Source organism: Histoplasma capsulatum, genomic scaffold (assembly GCF_000149585.1).
Source record: "Histoplasma capsulatum NAm1 scaffold_1 genomic scaffold, whole genome shotgun sequence".
In the NCBI taxonomy this organism is placed as follows: domain Eukaryota; kingdom Fungi; phylum Ascomycota; class Eurotiomycetes; order Onygenales; family Ajellomycetaceae; genus Histoplasma; species Histoplasma mississippiense.
This window is the reverse complement of record NW_001813982.1, coordinates 3742577-3755932: the sequence shown is the minus strand read 5'-3', so window position 1 is coordinate 3755932 and position 13356 is coordinate 3742577. Positions and strand designations below refer to the sequence as shown.

Sequence of the window (13356 nt, the reverse complement as noted above, 5' to 3'; positions counted from 1 at the left end):
TAGCTTTGCATTCGTGCCAAAATAAGTAATTAAATTCAATCAAAGACATTTGTTTGCTTACTCTCATGTTCTGCCCACTTGCCGTCGCTGGGAGCCTTGTAGTGTATCCTGGTCAGAAAATCGAACTTCTCAAGTGGGACTTGCTCCGCCTTGATCCCCAACTCGTGATCCAGTTTTCTCTGCGCAGCTCTCCGAACCCCTTGCACGGCAGCTTCGAACTCTACGCCAGTTTCACCGGGAATGCCAAGTGGGTGTGAGCAGCAGGTATTTGTCCACATGTCTGGGAAAGTGATTTTCTCTGACGCGCGCTGTTGGAGTAACAATCGCTTCTGGGAATCAAAGAGGAAGACGGAGAACGCGCGGTGAAGAAGTCCGCGCTCAATGTTGGTCATTAGATGGCCTAAGCATGCCAAAAAAAAGGTTTCAAAAGAGTCAGTTCACATCGATTTTGGGTAGTACATGTACGAAAAACACATGCGAGAAAAGAGCGGAGAGCAGCCATCCAGCGGAACGGCCGGATACAGGGTTTCACACGAAAAGAATCTCATTTGGAAATACAAACATGTCTTCTTGCTGGCACTGCCAATGGGCTGGTCATTCTCATCTAGCACAATGCACACTTCATCCATGAGACGGATTTGCTCCTCATCGTACCCCTCCAGTTCGCCACCCTCACGCGCAGAGGGGCCATTCTGTCTTCGGGAAAAAGCCTGCGCAAGGCCGGGGTCGACATCCGGGAAGATAGTAGTGACATTTTCTGCAGTTATGGCCTGAGTGGCCGTCGTCGTTGTCGTGCTTGACATGACTGTATGCGGAGCGGGGTAAAAAATTCAAGCTTCTGGAAAAATTGGGGCTTGCTGGACGGTTTTTGCCCGGAGTGAATCGAAAAATTGGATCGTTAACTGAAGCATATATTGGGAATTGCCTCTGAAGGGTTTTGGAGAAGTTTATATACAGGAGCGTAGAGGTCGATTACACAAGGACTGAAACCAAGGGCAAGCTTTGGGGTAGAAGTTTGAGCAATCTTGGATTTACCGCTCAAGCCAAGTCCAAGCCCAATCACAGCACGAACGATAACTAGCACCAATTTTGTCCTCAACTTGTCCATCAGAAACATCTCTTTGAGTAACGATGGATTGACAACTTCAAGATCAGCCTTCGCAGCACCCCTCTCATCAATTGGTTTCATCTTTTGCGCTCCTGATCCTCAAGCTGCAACATGGCAACCTGGATCGCGGGTCATGTCTCGCGTGCTGTTATGCTACAAACAGGCCATTTCTGTGACTCATCAACGGCAAGAATGGCTATCGACTGGTAGTACATTGTATATTTATTGGTTTGTGATGACGGCCTTGCTATTAAGGCTCATCTATGTCTATCAGAACAAGGGCGACTAACGATCCACAAGGTGTCTCAGGGCCTTCTCTGGTGCTTGAAATTCATCAGTCCTATTAGGGATAAGGAGTCGATATAGCTCATAGAAATCATATTTCTAGAAGCTAATGCTTTGAACCTTGGTACCCTTGGAAAAAGGACTTTACCCTAATAACCTAATCGGGAAACCCCGTTTATTGGTTCATGATCGACATTCAAACTTTTAATCATTGGGTAATGGAAAGGGGTATTTCAGCGCTCCAGTGAGCAACCCTGATAGAATAGGGGTGATCGAGATTTGTTGGCCCGGTACGTATAGTCGTAATACAGGAACCACGGGCTTTTTTGTCGAAATGGTCCTCCATCTCGCTCTGGACAATAAAATAATGGTTAAAAACAGAAGCGCGCTGCATATTTCTACCAATTCTAGAAAATGCAACAGAAGCTCGCTCCTGCAGGTTGAGATATTTATGGATATAAAGCCCCTGCTTCCATATCCCAATCCGGCAATTAGACGAGCTTTCCTCTATATCCGCATAAACATTTACAGCATGCATAGAACAATCGAAGAGTCTTCGAACAATGAACCTTAAGAACTTGTTTCGGGCGGACCCAATGCTTGCGACAAAATGCGACGGGGTATGAGGAAGCCGAGCTTTTCAAGCCAGACATAGTCAACATTGCATTTCTTAATGCAATTTGGAAAAATGGAACCTGTTCTTGATGAGGTTTCCAATGTTTATTGTTATCAAGTTTGACATTTACCAGCTGGTTAAGCTCTCTCATTCATCTTTCATACCTCGATAATGGCCCAGGCATGTCATTGTAGTGCACAATGTAATGTACAGTACATACAATTGTGCGATATTCAGAGATGAACCATCGAAGGAAATTCGAAAGTTGAAAATTCCCCAGAATATGCAAAATCAGGGTCAATATGCCAGCATTCTCACGCAACTTGGGATGTTTACTCCCCTAACAGTGAGATCTTCAATGTGCATGATGTTCATGTCAGGTTCCTCTCTCTGCAACAAATCCTTACCCGCCAATTGATATAAAGGAGGCATCATTAGATGGGAATCTTATGTTCCTCATGCATGGAATCCAGAATCAAGCATTTTCGAAGACCCCAATCTGCAAATATTGTTCTTTTGGTGTTCCCCCAACGTGGTCACACACAACTTCATTACCAGGTCCGTATGTATTTTATAGACCTGCATCAATCATATGACCATATATGCAGATCCCGCCTTGTTTTGTTGGCATTAATTCTCGAAATAGGTCAAGTATCTAATAGATTCTGGTAGTCAATACCCTTGTGGAGTGCAAGGAGCAGAAGGTAGGAGCATGAAATGCTTATACATCTTTATCCACCTCATGGCTGAATCCAAGCGAAATTATCGTCCGTTGAAAAGCCCTCATCCAACGAAAATAGCAATGGCTCCATTAGATTCCTCAAAATTGGCCGTTGGTTACACAAATAGGTAAACATAAACATACCTTTTTGGACGTCCTTTGGAGATATTGGCTGGTGGCCGTAGATGTGGTCTCTTTACTGCATCCTCCGTCCCTTTGTTCAAAATTACAAACCCCCAACACCATACTTGAAAAAGCAAATATCACCAAAACGGCACAAATCGTCAATGATTAATTGGTCGTTGAGACGAATAATATTAGCCAATGGTATTGAGACTTGCTTTTTTTTTCCCTCTTAATTTTCTTCACTCTCAGCTTTTTTGGCCCCCAAGTATACAATATGCAACAACCACTACAACAATCCTCATTGTCACTATCAAATACTCTTCCGGCCTCCAACGCTCATTGCACTTTCTGAGTTTCTGAAGTTGGTTGGGGGGCCAATTGTCGGTTATGGCCGGCCGCAAAGTGGCCATCATGCTTTTAATCTGGAGTCGGCATCTGACATGATCACCGAGCAAACATGATGGATCAGGTTCGGGGAGCAAAGAGGGACACCGATCTCCCAGCCGAGAAACGATTGGCTTGCAATGCAAGTTTTTATCGAAAGGATGTTTAGACCAACGCATGAAATAGTTATATAGTTAGTTAGTTAGTAATTGTGCATATCCATCCATATCAACCAGGCTGGGCCGCCTTAGTTAGTTGACTTCGAATTTGTTTTCTCAACTCCAAAATAAAAATAAAAATGAAAAGAATAAATAAAAATAAAAATAAAAGCACTGACTGACTGGCATTTGGACCCCAAAATGATCGCCTTTTTATTCACGCAAACCAATGTTTTCAATATTCTGTTGGGAGTCTTGCTTGTTTTCACTTGTTCATGCCGAACAAGGCGTGTGCCGTACAAACACCTTTATCTTGCGGCGCCCATTGTGGTTGGCCCTCTGACATATAACACTGATGCGGATTGAGAGTAAAGGCAGCTGTGGTTGAAACTTAAGCATTGTGAATTAGAGAGAAGAAAGTGATCTGTATGAAATGGTCCAAATTTAGGGAAACTAACTACATGTTATTCTGTAGAGAGATACTGATTTCTCATGCCCAGCATGGATCTAAAAAAAAAAAAAAAAAAAAAAAAAAAAAAATCATTCGCGTAGAGACCAAAGCATATTTCAAAAGGTAATGGAGCAATGGAGCAGTTAGACAAAACTAAAAGCGTGAACAAAGGAAAAGAGAAAGTACTCAGAGCAAACAAAAAGTGACGGGGGACAAAAATGAAGAATACGAAAAGGATGAACTATCAGCGTAAATGCCTTCCAGTGCTTGTGCGACATCTAAATTTATTCGAAAAACCGATTCAAATGGGAGAGAAGGCAGCAGAAAAATACCAAAATAAAAATCAATAAAGAAACAAAATGCCACCCAAATGTAGTCTGTCTATCAAAATGTCACTCGAGAAGGGTTGTCCGTAGAAAGACAGATTTTTTGTCCAGTTCCCCTGATAAACATATGTAACGCGCGGAAAATAGGGCAAAAAATTGGTGGAAGAAATGGTACATGAAGCATAAAGTCATGTGGGAATAAGGAGAAGGCATGTGAAACAAAGAAAAGCCCAAATTATTTTTATCAAAGAGATTTGGATGCCGCGATATATATATGTTCCTCCAGTAGTCGCTGAGGAAATTTTCGAAGAGCAATGTCAAAGAATCATTGTCGAAGTATGCGTGTAGAGATATTTTTAGTAAGTCCCATGTCCCGTGAAGCCATGACCCCTTTAAATTGTATCGGGAAAACAAAAAAAAAAAAAAAAAAAAAAAAAAAAAAAAAAAAAAAAATACAAAAATACAAGCATTGGCAACAATAGTGGCTGTCCACGGTACTCATTGAGCAGTGCGAAAATCACATGAGCAAATGCGTTCTTGGTTGGATATCTGTCAAGATAAAGGTTTTCAGGGGAAAATTAGTGAATTTGATGCCCTCGTTCACAGAAGAGGACAAAAAAAAGGAGAGAGAAAGAAGAGCCGGATCAGTAGCGTGTATTTTATAGGTATTGGTGAAATGCATTAGTGGTATCATCGAGGTATGGAGAAAGAAAGGACGCATTTAGTTTTTGCGGGTCCTCAGCCTCAGTGTATGTACTCGTTTGGTCGGGATATGGGATGGATGGAGATTGATATGCCGGGGCTTGCTGGGGCATTGTTGGCACGCTTTTGGCCGTACGCTGAGCTTGACGATTCCGTCTTCTGCATCCATCTTCGCAATGCCTATATAGTTGACGTTAGTATAGTGAAAGAAGGAATTAAAATGGAGTTTTAGTAGGAGCTAACACACCTTCGCAGAGTGTCCTGTCGCGCAAACCGATGGCCACACTGATCACAACCATATTGCCGTAGTTTCTTATGTACCTGGAAACAGATGTCAATTTCGTCAATGAGACACAAGCCGGATTCGATTTAAAAACACATACACTATCTTCGTGTCTAGTAAGGTCAGTTTTTCGGCCGAACTTCTTGGTGCACCCGGGTGAAGTGCATTTAAATGGCAATTTTCGATTCGGATCATGGGTTTTCATATGTGATTTGCAATTAGAATTCCTGGTAAAACGCATCCCGCATTTCTCACACTCAAACTTCGTGTCGGTTCCACCGACTCTTCTCCTTGATTGTTTCCTAACACCGAATGGTTGACTCCTTGCTTGGTCTACTTGAGACACTGTCGCGTGTGAGCGCGACGACCGTAAAGGGACTCGAGGAGTCTTGTTATTTGTTGCGGGTCTTTGCATGTTATTATTCTCTACGCTTTGATTCTCCGCGTTATTATCCAACCCAAAAGGGTGAGCGCCGGTATTTTGTTCCAAGTCCTGAAGACCCGAGCAGTTAACCTGCCTCTGCCGCTGTTGCATTATAATTGAGTGATGTTCTTGCCTCATAGTGGGAACCGCTGGGTAGTGAAAGCCGCCATTGTATTGGGGTACATATCGTTGGAACATAGCATTACTAGCCATACCGCAGTGTGTAGGGTTAGAGTAAACCATTGGAGCATCCGAATGGTGTTGCGCAGTGTCTTGTAGCATTAAGTGACCCCCCTCAAACGAGGGTAGTCCCGACATCACCCCTATGGGGGAGAAAGCACTGTTTGGTTGGCATCCACGTTGCCATCCTTGAGAATGTTGGAGTATCGATTGCCGAGACGAGCACATCGACATTTGTGGGCTACCGAATATGCCAAGCCCAATAGCTATCGGTGAGTGTTCTGGGACGATTTCGGTTTGTTCGCAGCTTTGTGGAAGAGTAGGATATGGGGAGATATTCGCAACCATGGATTGCCCAGGAGTAGAACAAAAATGCGGGGAGAGCGTGGCATGAGACCTAGGGACAAGGTCCATAACTGAGATCAACAAACTCAATCACCACCGATGGCCTTCCTTAAGTACAATGTATATGATGTCAATTAAACGAGTATCGCAAAATAAGGAATGAATGTATTAAACATCAAGCGTGAATAACTAGGTAAGAATTGAAGAGGGGCGCTGGGATATATATTTCAGAAAAAGTTGGAGATCAACAAGCCTCATATAAAACAATGCACCTTTTGTTGGTTGACCCGAAAACCGTTCTTCTACATTCCATTAATGAATGAAAGGTCATGATGTATTGCAGGGTTCAAGACTGTCGAAAAAGTTGGCTGAAGAACGGTCGTTCCTTACGCAGCGTAACCAGAAACGTTAGAAATATCAACCACTAAATGCCCTCTAGGCAGATTTTAGGACAGGAATTAGCAAAAAGAAAACTTATGTGAGGGCAGCGAAACCCAACGCCCCGATAACCGCGGCCGTGCATCAGGGCCATGATTAGTACCAAGGCATGTGGAGTGAGGGAGGGACGCACGATCGAGGTCGGGGGATGGCGTGACGAAAATCTTGCATAGAACGAAATAAAATTGAAAAAAAAAAAAAAGAAAAGGAAAAGGAAAAGGAAACGGAAAACGAAAACAAAAAGGGAAAAAAAAAGGCCCTGCCACAGCTCCAGGAATGCGCATCAGCCAGAGAATTCGAACGGCAATGATGGATCCCAAATTGGAATAGGCGATCCCGACAGAGTGGTTGCGCATGCATCCAGTCTTACAAGTCTGAGCACTTGTAACGGTTTAGTTGGACGCAATCCTGGGCAGCACTAAGTGAATTGAACAAATAAGGGAGGTTTAAACGAACGCAACAGGCACAGTCGGTTCTTGGTTGTATCGGTTCGGGCGTCAATGAGTCCCTATAAGCCTTGCCTAGATCAAGCACGATGCCCTTCTGCTTGAGCCCCCTTTGGCCTGACGGCGAGGGTGTAAGTAGGCGAGGTATATGCGGGAGATCTACTGGGGGAGGAATGAGGCGCGAGGCGTGTACAAGCGGATCAATTCGCAAATGTGGCTATTAAAACAAGTGGATGGGATGTGCGTGGAAAATTCCGGAACCAACAGCCACAACGCAGCCTCATCCAAGTTAACAACCCAGGAACCTATTCTCCCACCTACAAAGAACATTGAAAATACATTAAATACCTGCCCTCGTTTCTGACATAGGGTCTTTTAACCAGAGCTGCACTGTGGAAATGCTGCACTTTCAATGGCCCTTGTTGGAAGAAATAGCTGCAGCTAACTGTTCGATTTGGCTGCGTAGGCCATCCATAGTTTGGACCACATCCGCCAGACGAACTGGGCCCGCGGTCGGTCCCGGATCTCCTCCACTTAGGGAATGGCTGGGAGTCGTAGGCACCCTTTCTCTCACCGGCAAAGGCGCAGGGCGAGAAAAGTCTTGAGGACGACACAGTGACACTTTGTGCGCCGTAATTCTTTTTTGACTTACCGCAAGGGAAAGAGATGACGAAGTTGCCACTGAAGGGAGGTTCTTCCGAGTGACATAGCGTCTACTACTTTCATATGCAAGAATGATGCCCACAAATGGCGAGTGAGTTACCTTCAACAGGACTATACGGACTCGGCGGATCGATTCATTTGATAAGAATAGCCGGAGAGGGCGAATGCAGAAAAGCGGTATCAGGTTCTTGCAGCAAACGATGTCAGTCTTACTGTCACACATATCGGCAGCTAATACAAGGGTATTGTCAATTTATTACTGACAAGTGGGGGCAGAAAGCAAGTTAGGCGCCGGGAGTTACCACTATCTAGTACATAAACGGACAGTCTACGCAGAGTTTAAACGCATGTTAGCAGCAGAGTTGCGTGGGGTGGAGGGGGCGGTGCGCAATTAATGAGGCAAAAGTTAAAATCATGTAGGGCAACTTACTGGAAGAGATATTCCTCTCGAGCATGGGCCATAATCTACACAGGTTAGTTAGCGGCTTCAATCCGCATGTGTCTGGCCCAAGGAAGGACTGACATACCTCTGTTAGGCTCAAGCTCATTAACCTCGTAACCGCAGATATCAAGAGAATGTTCGTCATGCAGACGAATACCAACCTAGATGCACATATTGAGTTAGAAAATCGTGCACAAACAGACACCCCGGCCCAGTCACTATCCGGTACAAGTTGGCCCGAAGAAAGCTGCAGGTGTGAGTGAGGGTAAAATAACGAATATGAATTGAAAGAATAAAGAAATCGATAGGCCAACGTAGCACCACGGAGCAAAAGCGGCCCGCCAGGGCCAATGTTGGTGCTGCCGGGGGGGAGGGAATGCGATTGTCTTGAACGTGATCCGGTGCAGATGCGTAGATGTACAGGATGGGAAGAGTAGGCTTACATAAGAGGATAGCCGAAAAGAGGCGAAATCTAAAGAAATATTAGCGTCAAAAATATCTAAACGCGATAGCCAATCGATATTTTAGAAATCCCTGCGATTTCAATTTGGGCTGCAGCAACAACCGCGGGTGCAGGGGGCTTACATCGTGGGCGATGTCCTAATATCCAATGATTTCAGCCACTTGCTATTTTGCATGCAGTAGTCGATGCTTGGCGAGGACACTGGTGCAAAAGAACAACTTACAAATCCACGTGCATCCAACCTATTCAATATCACATTTGATACGATTCCGTTAGCATTGCCGTTGCAAGCCTCACCAATTTTAGGGTAACTTTTAGCAGCCTTACCCAAAGAAGGCTTTGACTAAAATCCATGACATCTCCAGCAATGTCAATCGATCCCGTGCTAACATCGTGAAAGTGGTGAGAAAGCCTGAGTGCATGTTGGTGGAGTAGTTAGTGACCGCCTTGACTGGGATTTCCACTCAGTCCATGACGGAATAGCGGACCAGGAACGAACACCCATACCAATATACAGGATCGCGACCACAGGGAGAAACTTTAGGAGGGCCTTCGTCTAAGCCCGCTCATGGCGTTAGCATCAGAGATGACCAGGTTGAGGCGTGTGGAAAATCATGTACCATTTCCTTGAGTACGGGTATCTATGCATAATCAGTAACAGTACACATGCATCCGGTGCGTAAAATTGTGTGGCTGAGGAGTTACTACTAACCAAGCTACCAAAGTAAGAATTCAGGCTCATCAAGGAGCAGACCCTGTTATTCCAATTAGATGCAAGCAATAGTGCCGGTGCACTCAGATGAAACATTGAACTTGCCTCGGAACCAAAAATAATGCTTCTAGCGACAGGATATCGAAAGAAGTGTCCGTGACACATGCATTTCCTTGACTCAAACCGATGATACCTTCGGAAAACCCCGTTAGCAGAGAGGCCCTGGCTGTTTCTGATCAATTGGATTCATGTCAAGCAGGGCTACTGATTTTGGCATCACTATGAATACTACTACGCCGCAACGGGGTTTCAGAGGGCAAGAGTACCCAAGGCATCCCAGAAGATGCAATCCACCGGGCAAGTCAGGATTGTGCCTGGTAAACTTACGAGCAATAAGAAATGTAAACCCTGTTCCAATTATTCCTAGGTTCCATAGACTCCAGAAATTTTTTTGATAGAACATGATCCCAGTATCCGATAATCCGCCAATTTGATCATATGCAAATGCGAAAATCCAAATATACAGCAATATTTCGACGGGGCTGATTCGCAGAGGGTCCCTAGCCATCAGAACATAGTAGTACAAAGCTATAAATGACAAGAAAAACACAGCCTCGAGGGTTTTGCGATAGACTGGGACCCGTAATCGGCAATATGGATCGGTCATTCTTTCAGGTTCAAGTTGTCAGAAACGCTGGGCGTTTAGCTTGAACGGCGTTGTGTTCGAAACAGTTATCTCCATACCTTTTGTGGAACAGCTGTGCTTTTCTCTTTGAATGAACGCTCAAAGTATCCCACAATATAATTTCTCCCGTCCACATCCCATTGACTACTTTCTGGACCACTGTCTGCGATACGAACTTCTTTGCGTTTGCAATTATCGCGATTTCCAGAGCGTTAAAACCGGCAAATATGCCATATTCGTCGGATTCGAATTCAGATCCCGAAGGGTTTGCACCGGTGTTATAGCTGCTTCGCTGCGAATTCTTAACGGTCCTTGTTCCATAACCAAAAAGACGCGAAAAAGGTCTAGCGTGATATAACAGTGGTCTGCATTCATAGTCATCTTGACTTGAGTCTGCTTTTTGCGTGCTGAATGGTTCTTCAGCATAGCTTTGGATACCAACTTCAGATGTTGGCAGGGTCCATGTGTCCGGAAGTTCATCGAGCATATATTCAATGATATCCCTAGGGTTTAGGCATGTTAAAAACTGCCAGGCAACAAATTCACACGCAAATCCTCGACTTTCGTTAAGACCCCAATAACCATCTTCCTGGTTACAAAACTGCCATTTTAAAATCCTGCAATTCGTTAGGTCCATTCTTCGCAAATAGCTGCATTGTGAATGTGTACGTACATTAGAGCTTTGATAAGAGCAGGGTTATGTACTTCATCAGCCAGAGATATTGCTAGTTTCTTTAAAGGGGACCCTGCTGCTGTTCCCCGCATCTGGTCAAAACTATATGGTGTATCTGGAATCGCTTGAATGATGTACCTGGAATCATGTCAGTCTACATCTTACGGTTCAAAATTTTGGCAATTGTCACTCACTTCGAAAGCTTCCGGATCATTGACCCAATGGGCTCATCAGCAGAAATCTTGGGGATCTCAAATCCATCATTGCTCAGTTGTATAATCGACAAAACTTGAGGGCACATGATGGTTTCGGATGTCTCCAAGGTTGGTCAATCTTAACCCAAACACGGAAGGTTTTCAACACTCCGAAAGACAATATAATTACTCATTCTGACTCTAATACTTACTCTTGTTAACTGGTACGTTTACGTGTTAGCTCATTTTGCCTCTTTCAAAAATGCATTGGCAACCTTAGAATTTATGCCAACGTGTCATTACAGCTTGTCCAATATCACCAATATACACATTCCTTCAGATTTATTATCCACACTTATAAAGAGAAAACCAATAGAGGCAGAAACATCTAACGAACATATTACGATCTATACAAATGTTCACTCAGTGATGCTATTGCAAGATAGTATTTAGGCCAGTTGACAGGAGAACGCGTTGTTGAAGCATCCTAAAATAAGGTTATTCAAGCCAGTGCAAGTTCAAAAATAAATCTTATAGACATTCATCAAGCTGGGCATACTGCAATTCGCTTTTCACCTCAAACTCAAGATAGGTTATGCTATGTAATCTTATTCATGGATAGTATACTGCGTCGAAACAACTGGTTGCATTCCGTTACAAGCAATCTGGACTGTTAGGCCACTGGGGCAAAAGAGCTTGATCACGAACCAATCCAATCCCTCCGACAACAACAACATGGACAAGACAACACCTTGTTAGTGGGTACTACGGCTACCCTAACACGTGCCCCCCAATATATCGCGTTGCTCTCTCGTAGATTGGAGTTAACAATGTAACAACAACGTTATCTTATCTCAGCAAGCTCAGCCGCTTCGCAGGATAGTTAATTGCTGTTTTAACACTGATTTAATGATTAGTCACTCTTTTAAACAAGCTAATCCCAAATTGGTAATGAGCTAACCCAAATAATTCTTTGATCCCGTGATGTGCAATTATCCTGCGAAGCGTCTAGAAAAACGGTTCCAGTTTGTTAGCAACATGGGAACGATTTGCTCTTTCCTTTAGGTATGGGTGAGAATACCAAACCAACTCCATCTATTCAGCATCTCTGTACCACCTTGGGACCTAGGAAAATCAATGTTCTTGCGATGGTATCAATTTTTATTTTCATATTCCCATTTCTTAGATATGAAGTATCACCTCAAAGTCAACTCATTTTTTTTTAAACATGGGAACAATCTGCTATTTACTTGATTTCAATCAGGAAAAAAGTGACCATTTTCAACAAGATACATCTATATTAAATATTTATTTTTTTAATATAAAAATTATATATTTATATTCTTCTTCTCTTTAGCTACAAGCTAAGGTGGTTCACAAATATCAAATTATGTATGATGATTGTGTAATTGAAAGTCAAAGTTGAACAATTTGAAGAATCTATGAAAATTTCAACAATCTCCACAGAAGGATGAACCGTTTCTTCTCAGACCCTCTATCCTCCTGCACACCTAAACACCACGTGATTCCCTGCTTATATAATCACCCAACGAGACCTTCCAGAACGTCATAGGGCAAGCTCTCTTTCATCTCTCGTTCAACGTCGTCTGCTCACGCCGACGACGACATCGGTTCATCGTGACAAGTCTCTGCCGCGGTTTGGAGTTGAGGCCTTCTGTTTCAGGGTCATTCCCACATATAAGGAAACTCTTTTACCCGAGATATTCCAAGTAGAGGATAGTTGTCATGCCATCAGTTTGCGATTTACTGTCATGATAGAGTTTGATCTCTGAAAGACATTATGGGCCAGGGCTATTCCCTTACCACGCTTTCCGCTGGCTCTGCGGGCATTGACGTCCCAGAGCTCGCGGACCTCGTATACGAAAAGTCCTTGGGAACCGCCAGGTTCATGAAGAGCATTCGTGCTAGGCACAGAAATGGTCTCGTTTTCGTTAAAGTGATAATGAAACCGTATCCGAGCATGAAATTGGACCCTTATGTCAAGGCCCTTCTACGTATGTTTAAATTTCTATGATATAACTATTAGCGCAATCTAACCATATTCCAATAGATGAACGAGATATACTGGAGGATGTTCCTAATGCCCTGGGGTATCAGCGGATACTTGAGACCGGGACTGGTGGTTATCTAGTTCGTCAATATATCCACAGTTCACTATACGATCGTATGAGGTATGTTCGATCTCCGATTCTCCTGATGTATACAGCCCCTGTTTAACTCTATGAAGCACACGCCCATTCCTCGAGGATATCGAGAAGAAATGGTTAGCTTACCAACTGCTTTCCGCCCTCCGCGATTGCCATTCCCATGACGTTTACCACGGAGATATAAAAACGGAAAATTTGCTTGTGACATCCTGGAACTGGCTATACTTGTCGGATTTTTCGTCGTCATTTAAGCCGACATTCCTTCCAGAAGATAATCCGGCCGATTTTTCATTCTATTTTGATACCTCTGGCCGGCGGACATGTTACTTAGCCCCCGAAAGATTCCTCATAGCCGGTGAAGAG

The 13356-nt window shown here is 43.8% G+C and overlaps 5 protein-coding genes across 5 annotated transcripts in view; 2 read left to right on the top strand and 3 right to left on the bottom strand.

The window, feature by feature from the left end:
* Positions 1-35: 35 nt before the first annotated feature.
* On the bottom strand, positions 36-803 carry HCAG_01072 (conserved hypothetical protein; the record flags this gene model as incomplete). The annotated part of the gene is made up of 2 exons (XM_001543976.1): positions 36-400; positions 563-803. 2 exons carry the CDS (start codon positions 801-803, stop codon positions 36-38), a joined length of 606 nt encoding a protein of 201 aa, XP_001544026.1.
* A 1153-nt stretch (positions 804-1956) lies between these two features.
* On the top strand, positions 1957-2725 carry HCAG_01071 (predicted protein; the record flags this gene model as incomplete). Its single annotated transcript, XM_001543975.1, has 3 exons — positions 1957-2013; positions 2390-2567; positions 2682-2725. The coding sequence occupies 3 exons, from the start codon at positions 1957-1959 to the stop codon at positions 2723-2725; spliced, it is 279 nt and encodes a 92-aa protein (XP_001544025.1).
* A 2171-nt stretch (positions 2726-4896) lies between these two features.
* Positions 4897-5902, bottom strand: HCAG_01070 (predicted protein; the record flags this gene model as incomplete). Its single annotated transcript, XM_001543974.1, has 3 exons — positions 4897-5057; positions 5125-5265; positions 5416-5902. 3 exons carry the CDS (start codon positions 5900-5902, stop codon positions 4897-4899), a joined length of 789 nt encoding a protein of 262 aa, XP_001544024.1.
* Positions 5903-7402: 1500 nt separating this feature from the next.
* Positions 7403-10932, bottom strand: HCAG_01069 (predicted protein; the record flags this gene model as incomplete). The annotated part of the gene is made up of 12 exons (XM_001543973.1): positions 7403-7868; positions 8087-8121; positions 8184-8259; positions 8542-8570; positions 8785-8803; positions 8889-8973; positions 9069-9117; positions 9274-9316; positions 9798-9941; positions 10018-10461; positions 10632-10769; positions 10826-10932. The coding sequence occupies 12 exons, from the start codon at positions 10930-10932 to the stop codon at positions 7403-7405; spliced, it is 1635 nt and encodes a 544-aa protein (XP_001544023.1).
* Positions 10933-12626: 1694 nt separating this feature from the next.
* HCAG_01068 (hypothetical protein) overlaps positions 12627-13356 on the top strand; it is a gene marked incomplete at both ends in the record, with an annotated part of 4967 nt that continues 4237 nt past the window's right edge. Inside the window, 2 exons of the mRNA XM_001543972.1 lie at positions 12627-12840; positions 12897-13017. Coding sequence (XP_001544022.1) covers positions 12627-12840; positions 12897-13017 — 335 coding nt within the window. The remainder of the gene's footprint in view (positions 12841-12896; positions 13018-13356) is intronic.